General features: G+C 33.7%; 1 protein-coding gene across 1 annotated transcript in view; it reads left to right on the top strand.

The window, feature by feature from the left end:
* LOC148285496 (uncharacterized) overlaps positions 1 to 23,098 on the top strand; it is a 43,694-nt gene that overhangs the window by 3,341 nt on the left and 17,255 nt on the right. The window contains exons 2-5 of the mRNA XM_088224244.1: positions 19,503 to 19,749; positions 19,826 to 21,913; positions 22,173 to 22,303; positions 22,478 to 22,699. Of these exons, the coding sequence (XP_088080370.1) occupies positions 19,530 to 19,749; positions 19,826 to 21,913; positions 22,173 to 22,303; positions 22,478 to 22,699 (2,661 nt within the window). The 5' untranslated portion in view covers positions 19,503 to 19,529. The remainder of the gene's footprint in view (positions 1 to 19,502; positions 19,750 to 19,825; positions 21,914 to 22,172; positions 22,304 to 22,477; positions 22,700 to 23,098) is intronic.

Here is a 23,098-nt window from a genome sequence, read left to right as displayed (position 1 = left end):
TGGTGGAACTCTTCAAGTTCGGGTGCGCGCGTCGGCAACAACCTGAACACGGGGAAATTTTAATGTAATTTTATTTATGCATAACTCATACATAAGTTCGTGCCAAAATTCGTGCCTTTTTGAAAAGAATCTCATTGGATTTAGCTAATTTATTAAGAAGAAAAGCATATCAGCAAAAAATAACAAGATCAAAACTTAAAATCCGTTTTCGTTATAATATTTTTTAGAAAGAAATAGCGCATAGGTAAGCATTAAAAAGATTATCTAGTTAACCCTTTCAGCCCGGCTGTTCATATAAATACATATGAACGAAATTTAAAATGTGTTTACTCCCGGAAATTTTAAACCAGCGAGTTTTATTGGCCGAAACTGGTCAAAACCGAAACTAAAAATTAAATCAAAATTTCGGTCGGTCACTACCGGTATCCCTCTAAGCACATCTAGGACTGTTTTAGACTCGAAGACTCAGCTAAAAGTCCTGAAAAGGGAAATCGAGTTGAATTAACTCCCTTTTGTGCCATGGTTAGCACGTTCGGCTAGCATACTTGAAGTCCTATGTTCACTTCTTGGCAGGGTGGACGTGAGATATAAGTTTCAAAGGTGGTTCTACACTTCTATAATTCTTTTTTCTTTCAATAATTTTCAAACAAACAACACAAAAAAACATAACGCTATATCACTCCATCGTTGCATACAAACCTCGCATCCTCTACATCTTCTCATGAACGCTTTTCGATTATTCCTACTTTTGACATGTCCATCTTCAAGTATCTGTTATATTTGGTCATGCCATGGCTTCCTTAGTCTTCCTCGTTGACTGCATCCACCGACATTTGCATCACTCCTTTTACCCATTATTACGCTGCCCGATCGCTCTAAACGTCCAAAAGATGTTGTCGATAATGCCAATCTCAGCCTTACATAGTACATGGATTTCGACATTTGTGCGCCTATCATACTGAAGAAGAGAACTGCTAATTTTGCCTCCTGCGTAAAACATTTGTTTGCTAAGTTAGATTTCTGTTTTTATTTATATTTTTTAAAAAAATCACATTATTAACAATAATAAATAATACAAATAGTGTCCTCACTGGAGTATCGGTGTAACCGTATCGAGGACACTTAACAATACACTTTTTTTTACATGTGAGATATATATACAAATACAGAAAAAAATTACAAAATTATAAGACAGTTGTAAACACTACGCATTTATTTTTATATTTCATTTATGTATACCTTTTTTATTCATAGTATAAAACGCACAATAAAAGAACAAAAACTCTATTAATATTAATAATATTTTCAATCTGCTATTTCCACTTTAAATGTCTCCTCCTAAGTATTTGACATTATCTGCCCTGTTGAATGTTGAGAAATTACAGTGAGCGTATTATTCATAACTTACTTCCATATCCTTTCATTCCCACCTCCTGACAAGCCTCTAGAATAGGGGCTTAACGGGTTATTGCTTTAATTTTTTTTTTTTTAAAACGTTGTGGAGCAGGTAATTCAATATTGGTTTGGGCGAATGAGAAAATTCATTTTATTTCTACCTATCTCCACTATCCATTTTTATAGCCTTTTTGAACATTTTCTCGTTACTAATTATTTTAATGGACAGTGGAAGTAGGTTGTAGATTTTAATTGCATAATATTCAAACTCTCTTTGACCGAAAGTGGTATCAGTTTGTATTTGTTTCAATTGTCTTTGTGTTGAAGATCTAGTGATTATATTATTTGCGTGTGTTGTATTGTTAGGGTTGTCTTTCGTTTGAGTAAGTATAATAATGAATGGGTAAGTGAATATTGTTTTAGCGTATATTTTCTTTGGTGCCATAAGTTGTAATTTATGGGATATTTTTTCAGTAGATGTCTGTATCGGGACTCTAAGTATTATTCTAATAATGGATTTTTGAGCATCAAATGTACTCCAAAATTGATTGGAGTAATGCAAAATATTTTTTATAAGGTTCTTTTACATTAATTATAATTCGAATTGTTTTCAATATATACGATAGTCTTTAAAGTTTATTTGTAATGTTTTCAATCTGCTGTTTCCACTTTAAATTTATATCAATAATTACTGTTAAGTATTTGACATTATATGCCCTATCCAATGTTGGGGAATTACAATGAGCGTTCCGAAGACTATTGTTACTATGCAATTTTATTTGAATAGTTTCAAGTAACGTAGGTTACTAAGCAGTTCCATCAATATAAATATTTAGGGTGCTAGCTGAATGATAAATGGGATCACTCGCAAGAGATCAAAGTCAGAATGGAGATGGCGCGAGACTGCTTTTTCAGGATGCGTGACCTTCTTTGAAGTAGAGCCTTTAATTTAGACCTCCGAATGCGCATTGCTCGATGATATGTCTTTTAAGTACTTTTTTTACGGCGTCGAAACGTGGACACTTACCCAAAACACTTCAAAAAAGATCTAAGCCTTTGAAATGTGGTGCTACAGGAGGATATTAAAAATCTCCTGGGTGGATAGAGCCCTAAATGATGATGCTCTCCGACGGATGGAAAAAGATAAAGACGTACTGAAGACCATAAAGAAAAGAAAACTTGAGTACTTTGGGCATGTGATGAGAGGTGAAAAATATAAAATTTTGCAAGTCATTCTACAGGGAAGGATTGAAGGAAGACGCAGTGCAGGTAGAAGACGCATCTTTTGGCTTAAGAACTTGCGCGACTGGTTCCATTGCAGCACTCAGTCCTTGTTCAGGGCAGCTGCCAACAAAGTGAGAATCGTAACGATGATTTCCAACCTCCATCGGGGAGAGAAACGATAAGAAGAAGAAGAAGTTTCATGTATTGATTTGAAATGGAAAGAAGTTAGTTTTCGATTTATTAAGAGTTAAATAATTAGTTGCCATTCCGTAACTACGTTAAAATATTTTTTGGCTTTCTCATATGTTCCATGTCTTATCTTTGAATAATAGAACAGTATCATCAGCAAAACTTATAACAGAACCATCGATGTTCAAACGACACAGATCATTTATGCAGATAAATAATAAAATTAGTCCTAGAACCTAGAATACTACCTTAGGAGGACTCCATCGGCAATATTGGTGCGGTCACTTCTTTTATTATTTATTTTGATAACTTGTTTCCTTTCTTGCATACAACTTTGAAATATTTAAGTTTTCTTATTTTCGATGCCAATTCCTTTAAGTTTTTGGAAGAGTGTATTATGATTTATTGAGTCAAATGCTTTAAATACATTTAGAAAAACACCAATACATTTATCACCTCTATCCAAGTGGGTCATTTTAAACTGGATCATTTTTGCTAATGAATTGATCTTCTGATAGATAGATTTAAGTGCACCGTTAACCCCTGTTCCCGCCACTCACCTCCTTACAATGTATTTCTCAGTCATTCCATTCTCAGATACACAAATGTTTCCACCTAATTCAGAATATCTCCATTCACACTGATCTCACATTTAGTTATACTTACGTCCATTTTAAAAACCATCACTTTCGATTTGTGAATTTATCACTTTCTTGAATAATCTTTTAAAATAATATGCATAATAATCGAATTCAGAGGAAATTCAGTGCTATAGAAAACTGGATATAAAAAAGTTTTCTTATACGTGGGGAAGTTTAGAGCGTTTAATTGTAAAGCAAAGTATCTCGAAAATTAATTTTTAAAAAATATTTCTTCAAGTATTAATTTTCATTGGCTGACGCCGCGGTTTATTACTGCTCCGAAATTCGATGCCCCGACGGTAAGATCGGAAATAATAATAAAAAACTATGAACTCGAAAAGTTCGAAAGTTGATATCCTATTTATTTCATTTTGATCGACTTACTCACATAACTTTTTGTGTGGATAAATATTTGATGTATCCGAATAATTTGTGTGATTTTAGTAGCAATGTTTTTAGTGACTTCTTCTTTAAATCTGATTTTTCGATCGCTCCAAACAACAAAATAAGTCACATTTTAAGGCCCAAAGAGCAAAGAGTGTCTAGATCCCAATTTACCGAGGTCTGGAGGTCAATTAAAGAAGGATTAATCAGTTGTATCCCAACTATACACAGGCCTCTTGGCCTCATAGAGTTAGGGATACGTTTTATTGTTTTTGTAATATGTGTCTATAAGAATATTTTATTTTTTTGAAGTGATGCAAAATTTCTAGCACGTAACCTACTGATTGATAAGAGATACAAAAAACCATGAATTTCAAAAATGTTTCACTTCGAAGGTACTTTTTTTTTAAATAAAAAAAATAAATTAAATAAGATGGCGTAAAAGTCATCACCCTATTGGAGGATGCCATAACTTTTGCAAATGCGGCAAATATTAGTTCTGCTTTGACATTTGTGAAGTAAAGAGATACAAAATACACGTCAATAAGACATGAATCGCTAGACTCCCTCTAAGATCTTGGAAAAATTGTTTCGATTTTTTTGCGGAATAATTCGTCGGTGGTGTTGGCGCAGCGTGAATTTAGGCGCAGATTTCCCGGTCGTCCGACACCAACTGGATAAGCACTTCGGCGTTTAGCCGCCCGCCTAGAAGTGGGACAACATGAGATTCTGCCAGGTCTGGCTGGCCCCGGAGCAGCCATTTTGGTGAAAATATCCCAGCTGTGGCTGAAGATGTTGCAGAGGATCCCCCGGGTATCGACCAGACGACGTGCCACGTACATACTTGGGCATCAATCGGCGGTCTTTACAAATACTTTTGTGTGGTTCCAACAAGATAGATCAACGGCGCATACTACACGAGCCAAAATTAATATTCTGAGGGCTGTATTTCCGGGTCGCTTAATCTCTCGTTTTAGTGATTTTCACAGGCCGGCAAGATCACCCGATTTAACCGTTCCTGGCTTTTTTGTAGGGTTTCTTAAAGTCAAGAGTCTATGTTAACAAGTCTCTGACTCTTGAAGCCCTCAAAGAGAATATCCGTCAAGAATGCGAGAACCTAGCGCCGGAAGTTCTGAAATGAGTGAAGGAAAATGCTATAAATCGGACCCGTATCAATTCTGGCGGCAATCCCGGCCAATATCATTTTCTTGACTTTATATAAAATAAATTCAGATATTAAATAAACACAATCCGAAAGCAGAATAAAAAATTTTCATTCATAAAAAAAAATTACATTCAAAGAACATCGGGTGACAACTTTTACGCCACTTGTATAAGAAAAAATATTTCAATTTTGGTGCCCATTTTCGACGAGTTGTAAATTACTCACTATAAGAAAATGGAAATCAAATAAAAATCAAAGTGGAGTTCGAACCTCGGACCTCAGATCCGTTAGTCCGCAACACTAGCCACGGGACCACAACCTGATTCAAAACCTTAATTTAACAAATGTTTGTAGGCATATGTACAGTAAAAACTCAATGTGTTTTTTGAAAAATGCACAATCTTATATGATTTTTATTCAGAATACTAGGGGTGATTTTAATTCATTTACGTATTTATGTTAAACAGGGATGTTCAAGACAAAGAAACGATTGTTTAAAATTCTCGTCCTTCATGAATAATACATTCACAATATCCTTTCTCATCTATGTAATGAAATCCCGCCGTTTCTGAAAACAAATGTTCTTAAAAGGTTTGTTTTGTATCCGTAAGAATAAACAAACGAATAATGTTAAAATAAAATTCGTTTATAAAATCAGAAAACAAATATATTATGCAAGTATTTTACTATAAGGCTTTAAAAATTTTTTGTGCGGGTCTTATTGCCCCTTGACGTCACAGTTACTCCGAGAAATAAAAATATTGTTTTTGTTACTTTTATTACCTTTGTCATTTCTTAATAACCCTGACTCTATTAAACCAAGTCATCGTAAGCGTCGAGAGTTTCAAATACCTAGGAGTATATGTTACGGAAAATGGCAGCTTTCAAAAAGAACTGGGAGTGCGGCTAGGAATAGCAGGCGCCACATTCAATAATATGAAGGCTGTCTGGAGATCAGATATTTACTCAGTGAAAACCAAATGCCGCCTATATAACTTTTTTTTTTCAAAAATAAATATTTTCGTTCTTATGATTGACCCAAATATTTAATTTTTAAGGCCATTTTCAACGAGTTGTAAATAACTCACTATTAGAAAATGGAAATAAAGTAGGAGTAGAGTGGGGTTCGAACCACGGACCATTGGTCCGTGAGTCCGAGACACTAGCCACAGGACCACAACCCGATTTGATAACGATAACGCCTGCATAACACCTGTAATAAAAATAAAACTGAACTGAATTTTTTTTTGGTGATTATTGGTGTTTTCTTAAATAGACAATGTTTGTTAATACGAGTATATTCAAAATCGAATCTTCAAAATAATTTCAATATCTGCTCATTTATGAGATCTATAAAATAATAAGGTACTATTATTTTCATTTTGCTGTCTATATAATGCCTGCATGGCACCTATTCTCCTCTACGGATGCAAATCTTGGCACCTCACTAGGGCGGGCATAAAACAGAAAAATTCTGAGTTTTGAGAATAGGTGTCTCAGAAAAATATTGGGTGTCCGGTGGTTTGACTTTGTGAGGAATGAAGTAATAAGAGAACGGACGCAGCAAACTCCAGTGACAACTATCATCAAGCGAAAGCGATACGGTTGGCTTGGCCGTGTGCTGCGGATGCCTCCTGAGAGCCTTAATCACGCTTGCCAACTTTAAAAGGCATCAGATTCTCGACGTCCTGGACGTCTACTGCTGACTGTTAGTCGGCAGTTCGTGTCAGAACTACGGGACGCGAACCTGACTTAGGAGGATCCACAGGAGCTGGCAGCCGACAGAGATGCTTGGAGGATATTTGTGGACACCATATGCTCCAACTAGGGAGCGGACATGAAATAATGAATGATAAATTCTTAATAACTATTAGGACTTAATTTTTAAATAAGGATAGAAATCGAAATCAATTTTTCTCAAATGTTGCAAGAAATAACAATAAACTGTTTGTTTCAATGAACAAACTATTATAATGAATAAATCGTCTTTATCTTAATGAAATTGTGCATTTGGTAATGTGCAAACCAATTTCAGATACTGAGTATTAAAGGTTACAGTTATTGTATGTAAAAACTATTTAAGAAAAACGAACCTAGAGCATCTTTTATTTGTAAAATTAACGAAGTGGTTCAAAAATTAAAATTAAAAAAAAAAAAACGACAGGCAGTCAACAGTCGGCTAGGGAATTCAGCCCGTTGGGCCTTGTTTTATCGGCCATGTGTCATCGCCAAATTTTAGTATACAAAAATGACCCTGATTTAGGGTTGAATTCCACGATTATAAGACTAAAATTCATTTTCGCGAGGACAGACGCAATCATTCAATTCTAGTAATATTATTGATTAGTAATAATCAGCCGACTATCATTTTAACAAAAACCTATCACAGTTTTTTTAAGCCAATCAACAGGCTTATGAAAGTCCTAACAGATTGGCATTGTTGACCATATATTATACTCACTGAATAGAATTTAATATATCTGTGATTATACTAGTGGACCCGACAGACGTTGTCCTGCCCGAACGTTGGCTTGCCTGCTATCACCTTGAAAAAATCATTTTCATTTAGGTACTTGTTTGTGATTAAATTCCAAAACTAAAAATTGTTTACATTCAAAAAATATTGAATTTAAGTAGGTACTTGTTTATGGTTGAATTCCAAAACATAAAACAAATATTTTTTCAAATATGGCATTCTTTTTGCAAACGTCAAACTCCGGTCGTCTCACTAACAAAATGGTGTACTTATGTAGGAATACGATTTTTAAAAATGTATTGAATTTAATATTATTTTAGTGTTACCAAAAATCTAATAAAAAGAAATAAATGGGTAGAAATTATAAGGAATTTAAGGAAAGAATCTGATTGAGATTCACAAAAAACAAATGCTGTTTGTAAACATTCAAAAACAAACTTTTTATATGCAAAAAACAACATCTTTCCATTTTTTGCAAATACATTCTCCTCGAATGCGATCCTGGTAGATCGATGAATAAAATATTTATGCCCCCAACTTTTTTTTACATATTCGATTGAAGATTTTAATATCTACGAACACGCACAGCGCAAAGATCTATATTTCTCTGAAAACCGCACGTAAATCGGTTAAGCCATTAAGGAGGAGTACGATGACATCACACGTACAGAGGAATTATATATATAAAGATAATAACACTTAATCTAAAAAATCTTAGTCTATTTAAATTTACAAAGGTATTATTATGTCATAATCTAGGCGGACATGGCAAGTGTGTCGTCACAATGTTATTAACAATGAATTTTATGTAACACAGTGGAAATTGGAGATGTAGGAATATCAAATATTTAATAAATTAGAACTTAAATTAAACATAAATAATTGACTAGTTTTAAACGTATATTATCAAATACATAGAACAATAGCACAAAGAATTCACCATACGACCGACGCGCAACCGTGCCTATACCATGTTATCAATAATTAATAAGTTATAAGGTAATCACAGCCCATATTGAATTTATGTTTAAACTTTAATATTTGGAAACTTCATAAATAATATTTGGGTGTGTTAATCAAACTTGCAAATATTCATCTCTTTGCTTGATTTACGTTAATAATTAAGCCGGAACAAACTAAAACTAACTTTTATAGGCAAATTTATATAACCACTTTACTCGAACTTTAGATTCTCATTTTAATCAATGAAAGCAAATTGTGTCACGCCAAGCAAAAGTTTTTGTAATTTCATTATTTTATTATGAGGATGAATTAATTATAAGTGTTATTAGTTCTATAATTGTTCGATTTCACTAATTAAATTATTAAGTATCTTTGAAAATAATTACGCTATCGAAGAATTCTGGAGGAGATTTATGTTTTTACACATTTTTTTAAAAAGTATCAAATAAAGCTGAAAATATATACGAATATATACTTTTCTTCCAAGATAAAATATATTTTTATAAAGTGCTCTTAAAATATTTTACAATGAAAATGGAGCTATATTACTTGTTGAGGAGTGGACGAAGTGCGAAGAATACCTCGTCCTAGGAGGAAAATTCAGAAGGGACTGTATTGTTAGGAAGGAAGGTTGCGCAACTCCACTAACCTGCTGATGATGAGGCGTGATGAGTGCTGGAACCTGGCTGGTGAAGCTGGCGGACGTGAGACACTGGCACAAATCGTATGGAGCCGGCGGTCTAAATGGACGCTGGCACAGCTCGCTTGACGAAAGAAAAAGCACTTCACTCGTAGAATGTTATTTGTGTACTGATAAAATAACGTTTTTTTCCTGCACTCACACGTAGAATTATTGTTACCCAGAGTGCGCTAGGAAACGGGAAGGACGGGTAGGTAGATATGGTTTTGGTCGCAAGTTGGTCCGAACATAGTTATCCAACAAACTAATAATAAAAATAACATGTTTTTAAAAATGGTTATCTAAATTTTCAGGGGCAACTATTTAATTTAGGTTAATAAGGAAATAAACTACCTTAAGTACAGAATGTAGCTTTTTTTAAACTTCCAAAGATATCAAAATAAAAAAATGTAAAAAAAGAGTTGATTAGTATAAAAACTATGCCAACCTGTTAAACATCTTGACATTTTTGTAAAACGGCTTTGTGCTGATTGGCACAAAGAAATGCAGATTTTAAAATTATATTTTAGTTCTTGGTAGATTAAAGCCATTTCGTTTAAAATTACTGCGGATTTTTTTCATTTTTTGTAAAGTTTGTAATTTTGAATCAATTTATAATGTAATAGACTGAAAAATTACGTTGTCTATTTTATAAAACAATATATTTGTTTAGTTTCTCGTTTTCAGTTAATTAAAAAATTCAACGATGGCTTGTTTTTTTATTTTATAGAAGAAAAAAAAGCCACCAAAGCACATGCATAACTGTAAATAGGGTTTTATTTAACCTTTTGTCACTTTAATGTTTAAAAAATAAAAATAAGACGTCTGTTAGTTACAATGCATGCGATGTATGTAAGAAGACAATGAGCAGGTGGATAAAAAAGACATTTCATTATCCTGTGAATTGTTTTTTTAGTATATTATTTTATGTGTTTTAATTTAAATTACAACTCGTTTTAATTTTTTTTTTCTAAATTTATCAATTTTTAACTTTTATTATTATTTGTATTTATTTGAATTGTTTTATCTTATGAAAGAAAACGAATAATTAAATTGTTTGTTTTTAACCAGTTTGATTTTACTTACTATAACAAATTGGTATTTATCACGTACGAGTACAATCAAATTGTTTATTTTTTACCAGTTTCATTTTACCTACCATACAATCTGCTATTTATTACTTATAATAAAAAGTGGATTATTATAAGTAATAAATTTGTGAATAAGCAGAATTATCACTTTTAGAGCACTGAAAATTCGCGTATAACTCACGAAGAGCTATTACACTCGCCCAAAGTTACTGCATGATGTGGTGTCTACGCTGGGGGCGTCATCAGGCCTATTTTTTCTAAAACGCCGCGGGCCAAACGACTATTGTGGTCGGCGAGCGCTACAGAGCCATGCTAAACGACTTTTTCCTTGCTCAAATTGGAAAGCATGTGATTCTAACAGGATGGAGTGACGGCGCATACTGCACAAGCCACAACGAATATTCTAAGGGTTGCATTTCCGGGTAGCCTAATCTTTCATATTGGTGATTTCCTCTGGCCGGCAAGATCGCCCGATTTAACCGTTCCAGTCTTCTTTTTGTGGAGTTTCTTGAAGTCACGAGCTTATGTCAACAAACCTCAGACTGTTGAAGCTCTCAAAGAGAACATCCGTCAAGAATGCGAGAACTTATCGTCGGAAGTTCTGGAAAGAGTGATGGAAAATGCCATAAATCGGGCCCACACGGTCATCGACTCTGGCGGCGGCCACTTGGCCGATACCATTTTCTCGACTAATTGGAAAAAAAAATAAGTCATCGAATAAACATAAATCGAAAACAGAACCAACTTTTTTTTTTCATAAAGATATTTACAGCCAAAGAACACCGGGTGGCAACTTTTGCGCCACCTTGGATAAAGCCAAAAAAAAATTTTATATATCGTATTATTGACGCTATGATTTTTTTAAGTTTTGTATTTCTGAAAAATAACTCCACGTGTGACTCCACTTATTTTCGATTGGTTCTGCCTATTAGTATGTTTACGGTAAGCAAACAAGATATCATTGGTTATTCATATGAACCAGTGGCGTCGTTTAAAGAAGTATTAAAAAAATATTCTTTTTGTATATTTTCAAGAAACTTTGCGTACAATTTATTCCTCTAATTTTACCGCGCGCAAGAAAACATTGTTTGATTCCAATTTCCCGTAGGGCTGAAGTTCCTCATTATACCTTGATAAAGAATTTTGTGTAGCTCCGAAACTATACGGTAATCAAATCAATTATAAGTGGGTGAAAACAACGTATTTTTACTTTAGTTAAATAACGGAGTATTTTTTTAAGATTTAATGAAAAAAAAACAGACAATGGAAAAATAACAAGGGCTATTATTAGATCATTTTCGAGTAGACTCCGAGATTTATACACCAACTGTAATTTTCATAGAATTGACAATAATTCAAATAAAGGCTTACATTAAAAAAGATTAAGCCAAAATTCGTTTATTCAAAACATGTTCTTCAATAATGAGGTAATTTGGGAAAATCGATGTTTTCGAATGTATGTTTTCAATTCCCATGACTTTTCCGGGAATTCATTTCCATTTTTTTTAAATACGGTTTATCGTATACATTTTATTTAATTACGTTATGCTTAGCTAGTAAATTATTAAGCGGATAGCCATGGGAGAATGTCCACTCTGTGAGTGGAGAAGGCACCCTTATCCTATTAGTACTATCGGATTACTAATGGAAAAGCAAGAATACGTTATTATCACCCCTGGGTACTTAACAACATCCCCTATTACATTATTTAACTCTAATATATTATATTATACTGTTATCTCCCCTCTCAGTAACCACCATTCAGGGATGATACATTATTGGAAATTTAAGAAAACATTATAAATTTATAAAGTGCCTAACATAAACGAAATAATATAGTAATAATTCAGTCAAAACGGTGTAAGATGAACAATGTTTTGAGTTCGTACAAATTTTTGTAGACAAGGACTGGATTCAACCCCCTAGGCAGCTGTTAATATTAAACTATGACAAGTGAGATGGAGAACTTTTTAAAGAAGGATATATAGAAGTCTAGGCATCCACAGAGCTTATGACCTATCATTGGCTGCACGATTAATTATCTTTCACATTCTTCAATATACCTTCAATATTCCTAACACAAGTACTTTTATTGAAATATTTACGGTCTCACCCACGTGGTTTCAGCTCTTTTACTTCACAGAATTAAAATATGGATGTTCAAAAATGGGCAGAATGGTGAATGTTACACAGTGTGTAAAGTGGCCACCTAAACCAGCCAACGATAGGTCATAAGCCCTGTAAAATGCTTAGACTTCCATATTCCCTTCTCAAAAATGTTTTCCCTCTCTGTTAAAATAAATTTGAATATGAATAACTTCCTAGGGAGGAAATCCAGCCAGTCTGCAAGCATTTGGACATATTAAAACATTGTTAAATTAACTACCTGGTAAAAGAAGATGTATAAAAATTGGAAAATTGTTTTCAGGCGTTGCCTAGTAGGTGATTTGGTTCAGCGAATGTTACACAGTGTGTAAAGTGGCCACTTAAACCACCCATTGACAAGTCATAAGCTCTGCAGATTCGTAGACTTCTATATTACCTTCTCTTAAATGTTCTTTATCTCTGTTGTAATATGTTAATATAAATAGCTCCCCAGGATGTTGAATCCAGTCCTTATTTACAAAAATTTGAACAAACTCAAAATATTGTAGTTAAGAAACTTTATATTATTATTTCATTTTATTTTAATTTTATTACACACATAATGTATATTTTTCTGAATTTCTTATGCTATTTATTTACGAAGCTATTTATTTGTGATGCTTATGAAAATGTATGCTATCATAAATCGACTTTAAATATTTTATAAAATACCCCAATGTAAATTCGTCAACGGAGCCTGCGTTTAGTTTTTCTTTACACCGACTAATGGCAACGGTGCATAATAATAATGGCACAGCATAATCGTTGATTAATTTACAACAATATATATTCAAACAATATATATGAGCAACATAAATACATTAATTACATGTTGATATCTATTATTTTTGTAATAATACACGAGTGACCTTTTACGCCTGTACCTGTACGCGTGCGGGAGAAGATTCAAAGACATCATTTAACAGCGAGAACTTTTTAAACGTTTGACCACCGTTTGATATTATAGCGAGAGAGACAGCAATCGGATGCAAGTAAACAATAACAATGTACCACAGTTAAATAACACACACGACAATTAATATTAATTATATACAGGTACACTTCACTTAGTAATTGCACCAGGAATCAGGTAGGTATGTATTAGGAATTAAAAAATTAAAAACAGTGGTGAATTCAGCAAACACTTTTTTACATTTGACGTGACAGCGAGAGAGACAGCAATCGGACGCAAGAGAGAGACAGCGCCTTACAAAACAATTAAGGACGCATGTGTATTCTTTTTCAAACAACGTATGTCTTCTGCTACCGCTGACCTGCTGAACATTGGGTGGATTCATTAAACATTAGTTTTTGAACATTGGGTGGATTCATTAAACATATTTTTTTTAATTATTTCATTTATTAATAAGCAGGTAAAAACACGAATAAGTACACCATGAGGTCAACTAATCTCCACTCGATTTCTTTTAGCAAAATTTTCACTCGCGAGTAGAAACTAATTGAAAGAAACCAAAAAGGAAAATAAAAAATATGTGTCAACCACCCTAACTTTACCGAACCGAATGAATGAATTAGAGCGATATTTCATTTATTTATTCATATATTTAGAGCGGACCCGTACATGACAGACTCAATCAATCATTTTAAGACTATTAAAATGATAGATTATTGTATATTTCTACATGTTTCCTATTTTTCTGAGAGCACGTATCCACATTTTTTTGAAACCGGCTTTGTAATACGTAGGTTGATAGAAAATGGACGGAAAGATAACCATACCGTCTTAGGAACTGTCAAATGTGATATAAAAATCATGTTCAAACGAGGACTTCTTACTTTAATTGTGATTTAATAATTTTTTTAATTGTTTTAAAGTAGTTGCTTATAATCACAGAAGCCTATTAAAAATACCAAAGAAAAATAGTTTCGGCGACACTTATTCGTTAAATTTACGTTATACATGCCGTTTGTCCCAGGACGCGAAACGTGTCGTTTTCAGGTAATTAAAATTTGCACATTCTAAACTTTTGTAGAAAGTTTATTTGACGTCGCACAAAAAAAATATTAATACTGTTACCATCGTAATGTATTGCTCGTTTGAAAACAATTTTTTTTTTTTAAGTGATAATACTCGTACCCTATTGCCGCGCATTTCAATAAGCTGTTTTGTGAGGGTAAAATCATTCGTTTAGTTTGTACAGTATTTTGGAGTATAAAACAGTTTAAATATTTCATATCGACTATCCATTAACCAGGCCTTAAATTTCAAACAACCTTTCACCCAAAATTCTTTTGAGACACCTATTCGCAAAACTGAACACTTACGTGGGTACATTAGTAATACCCGAATACCAAATTTAAATAATATTGGATTAAATTACATACGCTAATACGCGCATACTAAACCAAGGTTCTATATCGTAAGCTCTGTATTTATAGTGTGAGGTTTGAGATAAATCCCTTAAGAATTTAATCCAATTTTCCTTAACGTCTTTAAAGAAACAACACTAACGTCGAAACTCGCAACCACCCATTGGGTAAAAATATTACATTTAAAGTGATATTAAAGAAAATGTACTAGAAAATCTTTACTTATTAAATTCCTGCTACGTTTTCTTTCTCCTTTAAAATACCTAAAAAAGAATACTTATACCTCAAATTTAATTACCTACTTTTTTTTTTTAAATATAAATCATTGATTTTATAAAATATCAATTTGTATTCAACGTTTTTCGTACTAATTAAAAAAGAGTTTCAATTAGAACGCTGGATTTAAGTTTTTAAAAATTTAATTTCATATTTTCATTTTAATAAAATTAAAACATATTTTTTTGTTTATTGAACTACCTTCACTAAAATAAACTTAAAATAGTTGAACTAACTTTAATTAAAAAGAAAGACAAATTCCCTTTTTCGAGAGCATAATATAAAAGTACAAAGTACAGTGCGTTCAAATGTCTAATACATAGACTATAAGAGTATTCGTGTGTTAGCGCTTATAGGTGAACCAAGTAAACACAGTACAAATTTTATTTGTTTTAGCACTCACATTCAATTTGAATATTTTATTCAGAAACATTATATTACGTAAAAATAAGCAAAGATTTTAATGGACTGTAAATAAATCAAATACATTGAGAATATTTTGAGTTTGTTAAAAAATTTTGAGACAATAAAAATTTAAAAATATTTTCATACTTTGCCTAGTACATAACTCTTCTCATTTTCTCTTTTCTTCCTATCTCTCTCTTTCTTCTCTCTCTCTCTCTCTCTCTCTCTCTCTCTCTCTCTCTCTCTTTTTCGAAAATTGAGATTTAGAAAAATCTACATAATAATGATACCATATTTTTCATTAGAAGAAAAATGGCCAAATGTTAATAATATCGTGATGTGAAAATAATGGAATACATATCTAACAAAAACATGTCATAATCAAACCGCTGCATTAATGATAATTTCGATTAGCAAAAGTACATTGTGATAAAGCTCGATAAAGATTGATTAATTTGATTTTATTATAGTCGCATATCGAGAGTAAACAAACATGAGTATTTTTGTATTTTCCTACTTCGATTTAGTGTGTTAGTAATTCGATTTAACATTTTTTGTGAATCAGAGTGTAAATATTAATTCTTTCGAAATGAACGTACATGCTATGGATATTTATTTTAAATTTGAGGTAATTAATAAAGGAACTTCACTAAAATTTTCTGAAAATTTATCATAGTTATGATGTTTATCGTTTTAAATAAAACTACCTTGGGTATAAAAACTATACAGGTTTTACTACTTGTATTTTTAAGATTATTTTATTTTTTGTATTTCGTTGTTTATAACATGTATGTAAAAGTATACTCTATAATTGTATGTTAAGGCCCGTGTGGGCGAAAGGCGATAAAAAATTGATCAATTAAAGCAGTTTTATATCAATGCTAAAATATAGTTGTCATTAAGAAAATATTATATGAAAGATACATAGTAAAAATAAATAAATAAACAGCCGGATTTATTTATTTATTTACTTGACACTTTATGTACATATACAATATATATATACATATAAGGGCGGGCATATTGCCTTAAGGCAATTTCTTCCTACCTACCCAAACCGTTCAGTTCGAGAAAATTACAAGTACGAGTACATGGACATATTGAATCATACAATTTTATACAAAAACTAAAAACAAAGAAAACAAAAAAAAAATATGCATTTAAAAAAATTAACACTATACTATGAAGAGAGGAGAGGGGATCGGAAGGAAAGAAGGGGGATAAAGGAACAATTTAAATATTTAGATAGTGACATTTTAATCTTGACTTAAATGTAAATAAAAAATGGGCGTCTCTAACATTAGTGAGCAGATTATTCCACAATCGAGTGGCTACTACTGTGAAAGAGGAGGCAAGAAAACTAGAGCGATGACAGGGTATTAAAAGGGTTCTCTCGTTACTAGAACGATTTATGACTGGAACCTTCAATATTATTTGGTGTTTTGCCCGCAATAATTCAAGAGTCCCAATTTAAAGATGAATTACTCCACATTTTAATCATCATGCCCTTTCCACGCCTAGTGGAGCATATGGCACTCGATTGGTACGCCATATTTTTATAATAGTAATAAAAATTCCATATATCATATGAATCATTCGTGGTGCAAAAGAAAATCCACGTTCAGCAATTCGACCTCATTTGAAAGTAGACTATGGCAGAAATGGGCTTAACATTCTACCGCGTTGCAAATACTCCCCAGGATGAGAGAAGGAATTTAATATAAAGCATCGCGATGTCGAACGAATTCAAGACACCTTAGAACTCAGATATCGCGTGGGAGAAAATTGTCTACCAGCATTCGAATAACTGGTTATGATCATTTAATTAATCGATTGTTTTATAATCGATTTTAATGGTATCTACAAGTAACTTACGGAAGTAGCATAGCTCACACTACTCATCTTAACTCACCCCTGTCCTGGTAAAGGATCGCCTGTTACAGGAAAGTAAAGTGATCAGTCTATCGCTTCAGGTGCCAGTCCTGGGACAGTGAATTATTGCATTAAAGGGATCCAAAAGCCCACTATTCAACTATTCACACGCAGCTGTTATAGAGTCCTGGACCCCTCTTTGTCAGTTGCGCAAAGAGCAAAATTTATTAAATTATTTCTAAAAAACACAAACTCTATGCGGACCAATGAGGGAGAAGGAGGATGTATAGATAGAGGCCATCACGTCGTCTCCTCCGCGCGGATCCCACCAATATCTGTTATTTTTTATTCAAAAAAAATATATATACAAAATTAACAAACATCTAAACTTTACTTTGTGGTCAAAATGTAACTTTTAACGGTAGAAAAACGCTTTAGAAAATGGGTCTTAGTTTTAAAACTAACATTATCCATCCGATAAAGTTAGTTTTGACTCCAAGCCCCTTTTAACGATCGGAACCTATTTAATTTTTTTAATAAAATAAGTAATAGCCCGCTCAACTTCTATTTCAGAGACTTGTCAGCAGATGGGAAAGAGAGGACGAGGACATGGAAGGAAGTTATGATAAACACATACCAATTTTAAAAACCTTTCTTGGATTTTTTCTTGCAACTGGCGGGAATCGAACCCGCGACGCCAGTTTCACAGTTGACCATCTAACCAACTGCGCTACGCCATCTGTCAAATCATTTTAAAGGCTTATCGGCGGGTGAAAATTAGAGAATATGGTAGAAAGTTACGAAAAATACTTCTTTGTACCTAGATGAAACATTTTTGATTTTTTTCTTGAAACTGGTAGGAATCAATTCTATGACGCTAGTTTCACTGTCAGCTTGTCAGCATGCTGTTGGACCGAGAGTCAGTTCAAACTCATTGGCTTTCGTTTGATATAATATTATTATGATTATAACATATTATTATTACAACTTTCTTTTTCCTGTCTTCATTTTTGAAACTTCCCTCATTTCTTTATAAACATTATTATTACATACTTGTTTATGTATAGAAATCAAATACATTCTTCCATTGAAACCTTGTTATAAAATCATTTCCGTAATAAATAATAAGGATATTGCCACGGACGTTTTTTGCATTTTTCTCAAAACTATTTTTTTGTAAAATGTGAATTTTGATTCTACGCTACTTATTTGATGTCGAGCTTGCCAGTGGTACAATTCTGAACCGCTCTTGCGGCCGTAGAGAACACTTTTATCTCGCGTATTAACATACAAAATGTGCGAGATAAAAGCTTTTTCTACGGCCACGAGAGCGTTTGGAATATCACACAGGAATCATATCCGATAAATCGGAACATGGCGACCTCCCAACCACTACATAACGAGGCGGACTTATCTCTACTCGATAAAATGTAGCATCCTTCATTGCTTTACAACAAATTAGTCAATAATTCATAATATTTTCAACATTCACCGCAAATATCGCGAGCAGCTTTATTCCTCTCAGAACTGAAGGAGGTATCGAAAATGCTCACTTTCGTCTACTTGGCATTCCATTTTGAAGGCTTGTATTGAATGGCGTAAAACCATTTTAAAGCATTTTGTTACAATAATGGCGGTAATTTTTTTTATTTAAAAAATTTGGCCACAACTTATGTAACACATACAACGCACACAATATTTAAACACTGAAAATAATCCTATTAGAATATTGATAAAATTTCGAATTAACCCCTTTTTTGGCAATGTATCCTAAAGGATACACATACGATCTCATTCTTATCTTGAACAACACGAGTAAAACAGCATTCAGTTAAAACTGACTTACAATGTTTTTCGTTCTTAACAATTCAAAATAAACTTTTATTAAAACAAAAAAAAAACCTTTCATTTTGGATTCTGAAGCCTTTTTAACCATCAAATGTGTGGAAAAAAAATTTTAGTTTTGTCAAGATAGGGGTTTAAAATATAACATTATTATCCAACCAAAGCTCCTACGTGTTTCCAATAATTATTTATTGTCACTACTGCAAGCAATTTAGAAGAACAAATATCGATGTTCGTATATATTTTTAGAATAGATTATATTACGTACTATATCATAATACGTATGTTATATTTTTAGTCCGTAATAATTTTAAAATCACCCCTTATACATCTAAAAAATTCTTTTCACATTAAAAATAAGTATTTGTGGTCGGTTAGTATCATTAGTACGTACGTTTTCAAAAAAATCATATTAATTTAGTTTCAGGTAAATTACTAAACCATCACTATGCTGCGTATGCAGCTACTGTTAGTGCTGGCGCTGGTGGCGCTGGCTCTAGGGGGAGGCGGGGGAAACGCCCCCGCGGGGCCCCACGGCTCCCTGCGCGGGGCCCTACGCGCCCTGGAACGCCGCCGTCGGGCCCCACCCGGGCCTCCCTACCCCCTGGCGTCCTTCCAGTATCCAGACAGGGCGGCAGAGTTCCTCAGCTCTAGAGAATATCAAGCAGGTAATGCATAAAACTACGTAACATTCGATACCGTATTGCAGCTTGTTAAAATGGCTAATCAATTTGTTTATTTCAGATGACCCTTCGATGATTTTAGATCCAAATGAACGGGATCAAGCTATCAGAAAAGCAATCGCTTTGGGATATTTCGATAAAGATGAAGATTATCCCTCAGAAGATTTAGGAGCGCACAAAGCCACTGCATTCAGAGAAAGAAGTGGTCAATTGAAACATCATAAAACCATTTTTGAAAAGAAACGATCCTCTCCATTTAGAGAGAGAGGCTCGAAGCAAAGCTACCAGTCAGACAGGTTGAAAGAAATATTCTTGAATGACTTGGCTGAAGAGGAAGAGAAGCAGCGCGAAGAAGCCCAGCTTGAATCAGATGCTGAATATGTTGAATTACTAAAAGAACTATGGGATAAATATAAATATACTCATGTTGATAACCCTGCAAACGAAACACCCGAAGATCTCATTCGAATTTACAATAAGGAACGTAATATACGAAAACGTCAAATTCCAGGTGAATACAATCCTGCAGGTTGGGGAGCTGTTGCGTTAAAAAAAAAGAGAAGCTCTCAACGACTGGATGAATCAGATACGCCAAATGATTTCCTTTACTCTCTCAAATTCGTTTCTCAAAGCGACCCTTCCGCTGTGGAAAATCTCAAGGATGATAAAGTAAGCGACGACGACGAGGATGCTGATGTGTCCAAGATGATGTATAATAGGGAACCAGAACAACGTTTTTCACCTTTCGAAGCATTGCCGCCTAATCCTTCAGATATGCGCGATGAGTATATGCTGTCTCTTCAACCACTCAATAATCCTCAATCATCCGAGGATCTTTCAGAAGGTGAAAGTATTTATGATTATGAAAATTCCAAGGAGAAACGTTTTCCTGTAAGCAAGAGAAGCGGATTTGCTAAACCTGTATTCTTTAATCATCAGGTGTTAGAAAAAAGAAACTTACGCAATGACAAGCGCAATGTGTTTAGAAGCTCGGGTACTGATCCTAGGGTCATGAAGGAGTTAAGTAGTTTATTCGAAGAAAATAGTATATTTGAAGATAAAAATGTCGCAAAAAAAACAGTCAAAAGGAGTAATATTGCGGATGAAACATCTCACGAAACTAAACCCCCAACAGTAGCAATCCTTAGTCACCCTCTTTCTAATGATTCACATGAAAATCACACTCATGACTCTGATCACTCCCATGAACATGGTCAATCCCATCAACATAGTAATGAACATGACCATGACCATGATAATAGTAATAATCATGATGAGATTCACTCTAGACATGAACACGAAAACAAACCGCCTCTTCTTCGCGGTAATGAAGACATCGGTGATCATTCACACGAACATGAAGATCATAAAGACCTAGATGAAAAATCACATCTTAATTTAGATCATCCTATAATTTTAAAGAAAAAATCAATCGACTGGTCTAATTACTTCGGAATAGACAAAAGAAAGAAGAAGTCAGTAAACACGCATGTAGATCTAAATTACTTGCGAAACCTTTATTTGAGGAATGCCAAAAAGCATTTGAATGAGCAATCTCCCGATAATCTACAATTACTGGAGGAACCATTAGAAGAATATATAAATGTGGGTGATAGGGAAAACTCTTTTGAAGCCAAAAGAAAGCCAAAACAAATCGATCAAATAAAGTTAGATAGTATGGACAATAAACTCAAAAATATGGAAAGCGTGATAGTTGATGAAGCTCTTCAATATTCTGGAACATACGATGGTTTAGATACAAAGGAAGAACAAGAGATAAAAGAAAAAATTCTTTCTCGTCTTGCAGCAGCCTACAGCTTGGAAAAAATGCGAAAAGCTCTAAAGGAGTTCAAGATCAGTCTACAGGCTCAAAGGGATGCTATGAAAGAAAAACCAATAATCGAATACGATGAAGACAAAGAAAAACGTACCTCTTCCGATCAAAATATGAAGAAAAAACCACTGGGGAACTCAAACACCGAAGAAGTACCTAAATTAGTCACAGAAAATGCCAAACATCATGATAAAATGGATACAGAGTTTGAGAGCGAACAGGGAGCTGGTCACTTTCTTAATGGTCCCATAGAACCTATGTCAGAGGGTTACATGGGTGGAAGTGGAATGAAGATTAAACCGCATCATAATGAAGGTAAATACATTTTTTTTTATCAAACCGATATTGATTAAACAGTTAGGCTGGGTTCTGAGTAGTCAAGACCAAGGCATTGATTTATCATCTGGGATGGATTTCCATAATATAAATTAATGTGATTTTTTCTTACTCCTGGATGTCTGGGATTTGTGGTATTACTAAGTTAAGACTCATTGCCTGTTGAGTTGCCAATACTGATACCAGTAATCAAATTGATAATAAAACAAAATGCTCAATGTTATATTATAATTTTTAGGTAGTGAAGGAGGTCAATGCCCAATTTTGGATCGCATTGTAAGGAGATGTCATAATGTGGACACTTTAGCAGGGGATCATGGTCAACTGTTTCTACCGCTGTGCAGTCTTCACCAAATTTGCTATCTTTGTGTAAGTTGCTAAAAAATATGTAGCTATAGGTTAATCCATGATTCAACCATAAATTGGATCACAAAATGTAAAAAATATTTGTCATTTTTATACCCTCATTTCTGTTCCCGTCATTTGACGTCACTTTCGTCAGTCCCGTTCATTGAATTGATTTATTTTTAATTCTCTATTCAGGGTCCCTCGTCTCCGACTGGCTGTGACCTGATATTCGTGTCCGAAGCTGATTCTGTGTGCGGTGGACGAGCACAGTGCCAACAAGCAGCTCGTACGGCTCTTATGGCCCTCCGGGAAGAACACGACTCTCTAGCTGAAGATCTTGAAGGGGAATGCGGCCGAGATAGTTGCCTGTATCAAGCCATAGAGAATCACTCTGGCTGGCAACACCCCTTCAAACGATAAATCATCATTAAAACCCGTTCTACGCGGCAATCAAAATATTTATTAAAATCATGTTAAAACCCAAACGACAACCAACTGTTTCATTCATTAACTTTTTAAAACAGCAACCGATCTGCAGCTTATGTTTAGTTAATAGTATACTGGTGTTAATTCCTCTTAATTTAAAAGTCACTTTTGAGAAATTCACTTTAGAATGTGTTGAAACAGAATACGCAAATCATCTTAATCATTGTCATATTATTATGTGTTTAGATTTAAATGTAATTGCATATTTCCTTAACCAATTTGAACATATTTTGATGGCTGCGTGGAATAAACTGGCAATCAAATCTGAGCTCGAAATAAATACGATTATTCAAACATTGATAGCTGTTTTTCTCTTTTGCTATCGATCGT

This window comes from Micrasema longulum, unplaced genomic scaffold (genome assembly GCF_059751315.1).
Source record: "Micrasema longulum isolate JH-2025_06_02 unplaced genomic scaffold, ASM5975131v1 h1tg000031l, whole genome shotgun sequence".
In the NCBI taxonomy this organism is placed as follows: domain Eukaryota; kingdom Metazoa; phylum Arthropoda; class Insecta; order Trichoptera; family Brachycentridae; genus Micrasema; species Micrasema longulum.
The sequence above is the reverse complement of the archived record's forward strand: the minus strand, read 5'-3'. Positions and strand labels throughout refer to the sequence as shown.